Below are 11567 nucleotides of genomic sequence, written 5' to 3' on the forward strand. Positions count from 1 at the left end.
AGGGACACAGCCCTGACCGGGATCAGCAGAGGCCCCCCACGGTGGGTGGGTCTCCTCCCTTCCCTTCTGCCATCATGGGCTCTTGCTCACCTTTTTTAATTCCAATTCCTTGTTTTGAATCTATTGCATTTTTAGTCCATGGTCTTTCTTACTCCGTGAGCTTTCCATTATTATAGCACTCTATTCTTTTTGGATGGGTGCAGTATCTTCCTGGTCTCTGAGAACCTAGTTTTCTTGAAATACCCTTTTGTCTCGGTGCTTTTCTTGAATTTTTGTGTTTGTTTTGGGCTCTGTGATTCATGTTGCAGGCTTTCCTTATCCGTCCTTCTTCGTATCTGAAGGCACCCTGCGGAAAGGGCACTTAGAGCTGTGTGTTCCCACAGGCCTTTCGGGCAGGGTGGCTTCCCTGAGAGGACTCCACCTCCTGCCTGACCAGTCTCAGCCACGCCAGCTGCCTGAGTGTGGAGTGGCTCAGCTCACAGTGAACCGTGGCTCTCTGTCGCATGGAAGCACAGTCCCCAGCTGGAAGGGGCGGTGCGGGAGTCAGCCAGCTCGCTGTTCCTCTGGGGCCTCTCACCACCATGCCTCCTGTCTCGAGCCCGACCTGCACCCGGCCTTCAGAGACGCCTGTGCCTCCCGTCCCTGGCTCTGTCCGAGCGCACCCCGGGTGAACCGGCCCGTTCTCGCCAGCCGCCCTTCCTGCAGGCGGCTTACCACAGCTTTCTCCGGTCTACAGAGTAGATTGCTGCTGGCCCATCAGCCTTTCCCCTTCCACTGTGCTTTCCTCGCCAGTTTTCTCTGTCCTGGGGGGTTTGATTTACTTAATTCCTTTTCTATTATTTTAGAATGGCTCAAATCTCATTACAAATCTAATCCTTAGACTGTGTCCAAAATAGCTATTTTGGGGGCACCTGGCTGGCATGACTCTTAATCTCTGGGTTGTGAGTTCAAGCCCCATGTTGGGTGTAGAGATGACTTAAAAATAAATAGGTAGATAGGTGGATAGATAAAGTAGCTATTTTTAGTGAAGAATATATAAAAAAAAATTATCAACTGATCTTTTTTTCACTATTATGCTCACAAAGCCCTGAGAGTTGGCTTTTGAACAGTTCATGTGTATATATCTGATAGAAGCTCTTTCATCTTGGAATTTGAGGTTGTACCTATTCTGAATAACTGCCTCTTTCTGAGAGAAGAGTAGCAAAGCTCTGGGGTTTGGGTGGGCTTTGTACCTGAAGGCTCCATCAACTTGAAGACCATTCAAATCACCTTGGGTCACACAGCGGGCTCTCTGCCAATGCTCTCAGGACGGTCCCGAGACCCCGAGGCAGTGGGGCATGTGGCCCAGGGTTACGCATGGCAGGCATGTGGCTAGGTGTCCACAGCGTTGGTTAGTGACAATTCTGGATGCCTTCTTACTGCTGACAGTAATTTTAGAGTCTTGAAAAGATTGGGAGAATTGGTATTTGGCAAGTAGTATTTCTGGTTGGTTGCTAGCTAGTTAAATGGTCTATTGAGTAATATAATTCCAGTTTCCTATTGCTAATTCTGTTAGGGATCATTTAGAACTTAGGGTTATCATTTTTTATAAGTCTTTACCCGTTAGAAATGCTTACTGAAATATTTGTGGATGGAAGGATGTGATATCTGGCATTGCCTTAAAATATTCCAACCCATACCCAGAGAAGGGCATGCGTGGAAAAGAGAGGGACAGACATGAAGTGTGATTGGCAAAATGCTGGTGATTGCTGGTTAGGTCACAGGTACAGGGGCCTTCTTTGTCCTAGTCTCTCCACTTTTTTTTTTTGTTGAAATTTCCATAATAAAACACATGAGCCCTCACACACAAATCTAGGACTCCTGCTTTGGTCCTTTGAGACAATTTTTCTAAGCAGAAGCCATCACTAACCGGGGAACAATTTAGAAAACAAATCAAAACAAACTTGCTCTGTATTTCAAAATGCCTCCTAGTGTGTTAACGCTTCCCTGTGACAGCAGGGCTGGCATGAGACGGGCCCTGCTCTTGCATCACAGACGCCCTCTGAGGTCTTTACTCTGACAAAGCAGAGAAATCACAAGTCCTTTCCGGCCTTGGACTGTGACCTATGCTCATTGTTTCCCAGAGGGTATTCACAGCATACTAGTGCCTGAAAATAGTTCATGAAAGCCTAAGTGATCAGATAGTAGACATTTGGGAGTTGCTAACTCCCGTGGTTTTCTTTATCACAGAGCTTCTCAGAACCTTTATATGTCATCTGCATTGTGACTCTCCAGAGGGTCACGGAGTGTTTCTATAGTGTGCCTCCGTGACCACTTCCTCGTCCATCAAGAGGGAGAAGGTCTGGGAAAGAAAACAGTCCAGATGCTTAGCTTTATTGAGAGAATGAAGATTGCCCGTAATCTGTTGTAGATTGCTGGCATACCTGTTTCATTTTGGGCTTTTCATAGAGGTCAGAATTAAGAGTGACCTTGAAAATATTTAGGGAGCTCACTACCTCCTGGGTAGCTAAGCTCTCTTCTGTCTCAACGTGATGTTAACAGTTGAAGATTTTTTAACTTAACTGGGTAAAGAGCCCCAGTTGTTTTCTTTGTTCCCCAGGTGTCTTCATCTCTGTATCCCCTCAACATCCAGGTGCTTACTGGTCCAAAAGTGAGTCCTCCGAAAGGAATGTAAAGTGCTGTCTGCCTGCAGTAGAGCACACTAGAGTGTACCTTGGGTCGCTCTGTAATGCCACCTAATGTTCTGTTAGCTATTCTCACGGCTGCAGCATACTGTTGTTTGCTCAGGTAAACTTGTGCTTGACTGTAACCCCTCGCCAACTGCTGTTAAGCTGGGTCTCCCTCCTGCCAAACTAGTTCCAGGAGATGTTCTAAGAAAAAGAGAGTTGTGAGACCACACGAGGTTGGGACATGCTAACTTGGCATCGAGTAGGAACTTAAGTAAGAGGTCATTATTCCTGTGACCATCTGTGTTGGCAGATAATCTGGCTTATTCGTCCCTGAATCACCTGGCACGGGGTCTGATGCCTGTGGCACTCGGTGAACGTTGGTGGAATTAATGAAAGAAAAGATGGGCTGCGTCTAGCAGCACGTCAGCTTCTTATCTAGCCCAGCTTGTGTCGCTAATCTTGTATTTTGCCCCAGTCACTGAAAAAGCTCGTCTCCTGGCCCAGCTTTACCAGTCACAGATGTGGCAACCCTAAGGCAGGTCCTGTCCTCATCCGTAAGCCTGGGTCTCAGAATTTTCTTAGTTCTCGTTGATACTCTTCTCCTTCAAAATCTTTTTCAGTTATACTTTCTTCCTCAGATTTCTCCCCATTCTAAGACCCTGCATCCATCCCTTCTAGTAAACCGGGAGATAGAGACACATTCTCCCACCCTTTTATGACTTGTAGCAACATGTTCTGGGAACACAAAATGCGTGACTCCTCCAGTACGTGTGCCCCTGCACAACTCCGCGGGTCACCAAAGCCATCGCTGGTTCAGTGACCTGGTGGGGAGGGGAGTGCATTTTATGTTTTTTGTTGAGTTTTGTTCTGCCTTCCACCCTCGAGATCTTTAATTGCTCTGAGGTAAGCATACTCATCAATGTTTATTATTATTTTATTTAAACAATCACACCTTTATATAGAAAGATTGGATGTATAACATGAAAACTTTTTTCTCACTCACTTGAGACCTAATGCTCCATCACTCCTGAATGCTTTAATGTCTATTTCCTACGAATAAGGCTTCTCCTGCATAAACACCTTGTAACCACCTGAATCAGGAAATGGTCACTTATGCATTATTACCTTCTGATTCTCAGACCCCTTTCAAGTTTCATGGGGTTGTTTTTTTTGTTTTGGGGGGTATTTTTTGAGAGAAAGAGTGAGCAGGGAAGGGGGAGAGGGAGAGAGAGAATCCCAAGCAGGCTCCATGCCTAGTGCACAGCCCAACGCGGGGCTCCATCCCACAACCGTGAGACAGCAACCTGAGCCAAAATCAAGATTCGGGTGCTTAACCAACTGAGCCACCCAGGCACCATCTACCTTTTTCTTTTCTTTCTTTTTTTTTTTTTTTTAAGTAATTTCCACACCCAGCATGGGGCTCAGACTCACAGCCCCGAGATCAAGAGTCACATGCTCTACCGACTGAGCCAGCCAGGCACCCAACCGCACTCAAGTTTTACCATTTGTCCCAGTGTCCTCTGTACTAGCAAAAGGATCTAGTACAGGCTCAATTGTTGCATTTAGTTTTCATGTCTCATTGGTCTCCTTCAATCTGTTGCATCCTATCAAGTGGTGCACGCTGCCATTTTGTCCCATTACTGTCTACACTTTGGTCACTAGATGAAGGTGGTTTCTGCCAGACTTCTTGACTATAAAGTTATTTCTCTCCTCTTTGAAATCAGTAAGTATTTTCTGAGGAGGTATTTTGAAACTCTTTAAAAATACTGCATTCCTCATCAGACTTTGAATGTATTCATGTATTTATTTGTATCTGTATAGACTCATGGTCCTGTTTTATGCAATGGATATAATCTGTTGCTATCATTATTTATTTTGATGCTCAAATTATCACCAACTTGGCCAGTGGGAGCCCATTCAAGTTGGTTTCTGTGTCTTTTTGACTCATCCTCATTTTTTGAGTGCTTTCTTACTTTCTGGTATGAAGTAGTTTAGGCTCATCTTGTTCTTTCCCTGCTGTAACCCTGGAATTGGCTATTTACCCAAAAAACTCTGATTCATTTTAGTGGAAAATGGTATATAGACACCAAGATCTGAGCACTTAGGCATGCTCATTTCTATTGAGGTGTCACTACTCCTTGGTTCACTCAGTGGACAGAGCTGGGGAATATTTGTGTGCTCATGTATATACATATATACTCATTTGTATCTCTACTAAATGAAAACTATGTATTCATAGTGCTACCTCACAACAGGGATCTTTCTAGAACTTTCTCTTTCAATGTTTCTCATTCCCTTTCCTGACTGTGAGAAACTTGGTTCCGACTATCCTTAATATTTTTACTTAATTGATCAACCCCCTGCGTGTAACCAGTCTTCCATTTTCACCACCACCCCCTTCCCTGCTCAGACATACTCCTCTCTCAGCTCAGGCTGTCACTCCCCATTCCACGCCACCCCCACGTGGACCCTTACCTTACAGGACTTGGTCACCAGCACCCCCTGCCAGGTGATTTTTCACATGCAGACAAGTAACGCCCCTAAACATCTCTTCCCACCTCTGCTAAAACAAATAGCCCCTGCATGTGTTTGTATGTGTTGCGTGCATCCTCAAATGTGTCATTGTCTGTCTTGAAAAGCGTGAGGGAAGAAGTGTTTTGGAGGAACTACTTTTACCGCGTCTCCCTGATAAAGCAGTCAGCCCAGCTCACCGCCCTGGCCGCCCAGCAGCAGGCCGCCGGGAAGGAGGAGAAGAGCCACGGCAGAGACGAAGACTTGCCAATGACAGGTATGCTGGGAGAAGACTTGACTCAGTGTAAAACAAAGAGTTACTGTAAAAATATTTTTAACTCAGAGACTCTCATGAGCTTGTCATCTTGTGTATACCAAAAATGTCATTGTCATCTTCTGGAAAATTCTTTCTTTTCCCGAGGAAAGAGTCATTCTCCTTGCCCTCTCTCTGACCCTGCTCCTACGTCCTCCCCCAAGCTCTCCTTTCCTTCACTTTCTTTTTTTTGTTCTTTGGGTTTTTTATCTCTTCCTTTTTATTTCTCCCTTAGTCACTAGTCCTCTTTCCATCTCTTTCTTGGCCCTTTACCGCATAGCATTTCATAGCCTGTGTCCTCCACCGATTCAGGCCATCGCTTTTCTTGGTTTTTCTGCCTTCTGTTCAAGCTGGTGTTCTCCTAGTACTGTAATCTGTAGAGCTCCATTCCACTCCAGGTTGCCAGTGTCTGACTCAGACCGAGGCACCATCCCGTTGCACATTGCACTCTTGGGACAATTGACCCCTCATTGCTGGGGAAGTGTTTTAAAATATTAGCAACAAGTGAAGATCTGTAATAGCAATTAAAATAAGAATGGTATTTTATGTCACATTTGTCACATTTAATGAACACCTGTGAATATGTGCTAATTACAACTAGAGACTTACCTGTTCATAGAATTTTAAATAATTAAGCAAAACCATGTATCATAAGGCACAGGCTGTACAGACCACTAGAAAAGAACTTGACACTGCATTTAGGGTCAGGGAAGTGGAATGAGGTTGCTCTACACAGTACAATTTGGCATTTTGCATATAAAGAATCCCAGTTGTGTATTATTCTTTGCTTTTTGTTTTCATTAATTTTATTGGGAAATGCCATGTAACCAAATACTGCCTGTGTAACAAAACAGGCTTAAGACAGGGTTCGATAAAGACTATACACCTAGTAAGGTTCACAAGGTAGAAAATGCTGTGACTGAGCATTGCACTTTGCTTTGTGCTTTCTAGCATTCGTGACAAAAGGAAAATCTGATAAATAACTGAATTCTCATTATCCTAAAAGAAGGAGTATAACTCTTCCTGAATTTGACTTCGGCTAACACTGAGGCCAAAATTTATTTCTTGCTTGGAAATCTTAAAAGAGGTGCATCAAATAGGATGACCTGTAAAAATATCCCCGAAAGAAAGAGGTTGAGATGGTGTCACCTAGCTTTTTCTTAAAAGCATAACATAAAAGCTCATTTATGAAAATTATTTAGTATCGTCATATTTGTGGCTACTTTAGTTGTTACTATAATATGTATTCGGAATTGAATCAAGCCATTTTTATCTCTTTTATTCTCACTTCTTAGAGGCAGTACGGCCCAAAACACCGCCTGTCGTAATCAAATCTCAGCTTAAAACTCAAGAGGTAATACAGTTTTACATTGTACCTAGTAGTTGATGTCTGGAAGTGAAGTAACTCTGTGTTAACTGTCTCAGATCCCATTTGAAACTGCTTATGAATACGGGTCTTAGCTGTTTTGAAGAGGGTTCCAGCAGTTGTACAGTTAGGGACATGTAGCTGAGACCTAAGGCGGTTCCTTGGCATCGGTCATTCTAGATGTGCTCTCAGGAATTGGACCTAATGACTGGAGTGGCCCGAACTGAGGGAGAGCATAGTGGATTCAGGTGGTAGCTCATCTGGTGCCCACGCAGCTGTGTAGGTTAGAAGGCCGGAGAACAGCGAGCATCCGACTAGTGGAGGAAGGACGTGAAAGTGATGTTGTGCTAAATGCCACGTAGAAAACCATTCTAAGCTCGTTTGTTGCATTTCAGGATGAAGAGGAGATTTCTACCAGCCCAGGGGTTTCTGAGTTTGTCAGCGATGCCTTTGATAGCTGTAACTTAAATCAGGAGGATCTAAGGAAGGAAATGGAGCAACTGGTTCTTGACAAAAAAGAGGAGGAGACAGCCGTAGTAGAAGGTACCAAACAAAGCAAATAGCTGTGCTCTTTTCCAGTTCCAAAGCTGGTTGTAGAAAATGTCATTCTGAAGCAGATCTACGGACATACTGTAACTTCTGCATCAGAATTGCTTCTCTGCCGTTAGAAGGTAGCTTCTAGCACGTGTGACCAGACCTCACATTCCCCTGCCTGACGCATGCACCGGAGTGTAGAGAGGAGAAACTGAGCCCAGAGAGGTTATATGATTGGTCCAAGGCACCTGAGCCCCAAGAACATGGGAACAGCAACAGGTGACAGTGCATGCCCTTTCACTTAGAGACACTGCCCTCCAGCCTTCTGCTTGGGCTTATACTTACATATAGAGGATTCTTTTCCTCACTGCTGTGTGCCACAAGAGCATTGCTTCTGGGAAGGAGCAGGCTGCCTTCAAAAAACAAAAAGAATTTCGAGACAAAGTACAAGTGGAAGGAGGGGAGGCTGCTTTCCTTGGCACATCAGGGCGAACGACTGGCTTTCTACTGGATGAAAAGCAAAGGCTCAGGTTAATCATCATCACATTAAGAGTGTTTATGAAGCCTTCTGAGGTTTCAGATGCACCCAGAGAGTCAGCTATTCACCTGGTTGTAGAGAGAGCACCCGTGAGAAAAGTAGCCTCCCAGAGGTGAACCGGAACCCTGTTTGCGCACCACGGAGGGACTCTGGGGGAGACGCTTGGGAAGGGAGGTGGAGGGAAGAGCTTCTGGGGGAAAGAGAAGGCCAGAGGGGAAGTGAAAACTCGGGCTCACTAGGTGCCTCAGACCCCTCCCACCCCCATCTGTTTTCTGATAAAGCTGGCTGCCGGACCCCTCGCGAGGACAGCGCGCAAGAGCCGCACGAGCCCCGCGTGTTGTAGGCAGTCCTAGGGCAGGCTGTGCACCGCTTCCCTTTTTGCCGGCGATGGCTGGTAGCAGAGGCCCCACAGGAAACTGGAAGTCTCCCTGCAGCAGGATTCATTAGGTGCTGGCTGGCTGCTCTGAGCAATCTGTTCTTTCACTGAATTCCTGCCCGATTTTTAATTTGGACCACGTAATATTCTTATACATATTCATTATCTTGCCCCCGCACCTAAACTGTAAGTTCTTCAAGGGAGTTACACCTTGTTCTTGTTATCCCCACGGTACCCCACCAACATGGAGTCTGGCACCCGGTAAGCAGCATACTGTGTCCTTTCCCTTGAGGTCCTGCTGCCAAAAAAATTAAAAACTTGGTTTTGGCTTTTCTTTTCTCTATAGCTACTAAGTTTAAGGTTTTTTTAAAAAATAAAAATGGGGGCACCTGGCAGGCTCAGTCACTGGAGCGTGTGACTCTTGATCTCAGGGTTGTGAGTTCAAGCCCCATGTTGGCCATAGAGATCACTTAAAAATGAAATCAATTTTAGCCTTGCTTTTTAAATAGCTGGTTTGTTTGTTTTCTGTTTTTTAACACAACATAGCAGATGCCTTCTCGTCTACATACATACATGCATGTACATACGTACACACACACACACACACACACACACACACCCCTATATTGAGTGTCCAAGCAGAAAGTTGCGGTTCTGAATGTCGGCTCGGAAGAGGAATAAACCCAGTGTGAGGGGCCAGGCTTCAGCAGGAGACCTCCTGACTTCAGGTTCTGGTAATTGTTGCCGATCTAGGGAGACCACTGCTAAGGTGCTTTCACAGAGACTGAAGCCTCCGGATCTGCCTCCGTCTATATGTCTGTTGCTATCAAACTGTGTGTTCTTAGGCAAGCCACTTAACCTCTCTAAGCCTCTGTTTTCCACCATGTAAAATGTGCAGCAGTATATCTAGTCCCTGGATTGTTCTCAGGGTGAAAGAAAAAAAGTGGTATGTAGAAAGCAGTTAGTACAGTGCCTGGCCCTGAGTGCTCAAGAAACATTAGCTGTTTTTTTCTGCCATCGTCGTCATTGATAGCAGTAAAAATCAGTTTGCAACCGCATATTAATTATCAATTATCCACTTAAATATAAGGAAAAGCAGAGGTTTTAGTAAAGCAAAATCACACCTGAACTTGGGGCTCTTAACAAGTTTATCTTTCTAATCCTATTTCCCTTTGGTTATTGTTAAAATTTGGTCCACTTTTCTGAGCACACGCAGTGAGGAAACCTGAGACGTTAAACGTTACCATGGCAGGGACTTCCACAGGTAATTATACGCGACCGAATTGTTAAAACTGGCCTTATGAATCTTTACCTTCTCAATTGTTTCTTTCAGAGGAGTCTGCAGATTGGGAAAAAGAACTACAACAGGAATTGCAAGAATATGAAGTGGTGACAGAATCAGAGAAACGAGATGAAAACTGGGATAAGGAAATAGAGAAAATGCTGCAGGAGGAAAATTAGCTCTTTCCTGAAATAAAAGAATAATCCTTAACATTCTGTAACTGACATTAAATTCTAGATGATGACGCTCGCTGAATTAGAAGGCAGAGAAGATTGGTATAACTTTATGAAATTCAAAATTATTCTTTTTTCAAGCTGAAACTTGCCTTTTCTGCTTTTAAAAAAAACATAGGACAGTTATTCTAATATTCAAAAAGAGATGTTTTATGTAATATTTCTTTAATATAAATCTAGTTAGAGATGTTCATGTAGTCAGGATGGTATCTTTGCCACAGAAATGCTTTTCCGTGAGGTCAGAATTATAATTTATTCTTCAATTGTGGTTTTCTAAACATTTGTACTTCTTGTTGCATTTTCATTGCTACATGTATGTTACAGTACTTAACGGATTGATAACTATCAAAATGACCAAATTGTACCAAAGAACTTAAAAAGAAGCACTTTCAAGACTATTTTCTTGCTAGATATTTTCTAAAATTCCATCTAGAAACCTAAGGATAAGATAATTGTTAATTTTAATGGTATAAACATCACACAATTTGACATTGAGAAATACTGTGCAAAAACATTTTTTTTTTTCCCTCTGGGGCCTTTTCTTTCTTTCTTATTGTATTGTTTGTTTGTTTGTTTGTTTAACTATACCACACAATATTTTTGCTTTCCTAAATTTCACATCACGGTTTTTGTAGAAAGCAGGACATTTCGTCCTTTTTATATTAATGATCTTCAAGAAGCCCATTCACCTTACAGTCTCTTGTTTTTGTGAAAATCATCACCACATATAAATGTTTCAGCTTTGTTTGTCTTAATTAAACTGTCAGTCTTTATAAAAGTGTGTTCCTCTGAGTACAACTTAGGGAACTTCACTGCTCAATCCCACCACACCAGCAGGCCCGTGTTCATAGACTATGGTTGTTTTAAAAGAACAAGGTGGCTTAATGTCACAACACTTCCAAGGCATTTACTTCCTGAAACTTTTATATTTTGCAAGGAACCTTTATTTCATACAAGGGAAGAGGATTATGACAATCCTTTATAGGAAAAATGTACATATTTATACTGTGGACACCATAAAAATTAGTCCCTGGTCCTCTGGCAAAGGTATAGTCAATGAGAGAACTGGGTCCAAGAGCTTTGCTCTTGTTTGGAGCTTGGTGTACACGCTTGTGAGTGAACCAGACTGTCTCGGTAGGATCCCTTGGATTATAGCAATAAACGCACATACTCTACGAAACCACTGACCCCACTGTCAAGGGATTTCCACTGCGGTGTCAACAGTTGCTGATTACTGAGTTCGGGTTCAGAGACTGTGATTGGCAACTTCTAAAATAACCCTGTTGAGGGGAAAATTTGGTTTGTTTGTTTTTAATCAAGTTTTCTGGAGGGCAAGAAACACGTAAAATGCCTTTAAGTAGCTGAAAAGCCTGGATGTAAGCAGATCAGAATATGATAGCACTTAGCTCTTATATGCACTAGCATTCATATTGTTGAATAAACAGAAAAAAAGCTTTCAGAGAAAGTAAAAAAAAACTTAAAATGACAATAGACATGTTACAGTTATTACTGTCAACTTTACATTATACTCTTATTGCATTTAAAAACAACCTAACTGCCACTGCTCTATGAAAATAAAAGGATAAAATGATTTTATACACAGCATAAAAATACAGTTATGCTCTATTTTTATGATTCAAATAGGAGTAAACTTATGCTTTTATAAATGACACAGGTAACTGAAGTGTATTCCTTTTTTTTTTTTTTTAATATTTTTCAGAGAGTGCTTGTGGGGGAGGGGCAGA

General features: G+C 43.0%; 1 protein-coding gene across 1 annotated transcript in view; it reads left to right on the forward strand.

The window, feature by feature from the left end:
- The window catches only part of SYAP1 (synapse associated protein 1), a 30706-nt gene extending 19214 nt beyond the window's left edge, over positions 1 to 11492 (forward strand). Inside the window, exons 6-9 of the mRNA XM_047075948.1 lie at positions 5309 to 5457; positions 6789 to 6847; positions 7255 to 7402; positions 9641 to 11492. Coding sequence (XP_046931904.1) covers positions 5309 to 5457; positions 6789 to 6847; positions 7255 to 7402; positions 9641 to 9768 — 484 coding nt within the window. The 3' untranslated portion in view covers positions 9769 to 11492. The remainder of the gene's footprint in view (positions 1 to 5308; positions 5458 to 6788; positions 6848 to 7254; positions 7403 to 9640) is intronic.
- Positions 11493 to 11567: the final 75 nt, after the last annotated feature.

The sequence above is a fragment of the Lynx rufus genome, unplaced genomic scaffold, assembly GCF_022079265.1.
Source record: "Lynx rufus isolate CCGP_SWC_20201006 ecotype Redwood Valley unplaced genomic scaffold, mLynRuf1.p SCAF_14, whole genome shotgun sequence".
Classification (NCBI taxonomy): domain Eukaryota; kingdom Metazoa; phylum Chordata; class Mammalia; order Carnivora; family Felidae; genus Lynx; species Lynx rufus.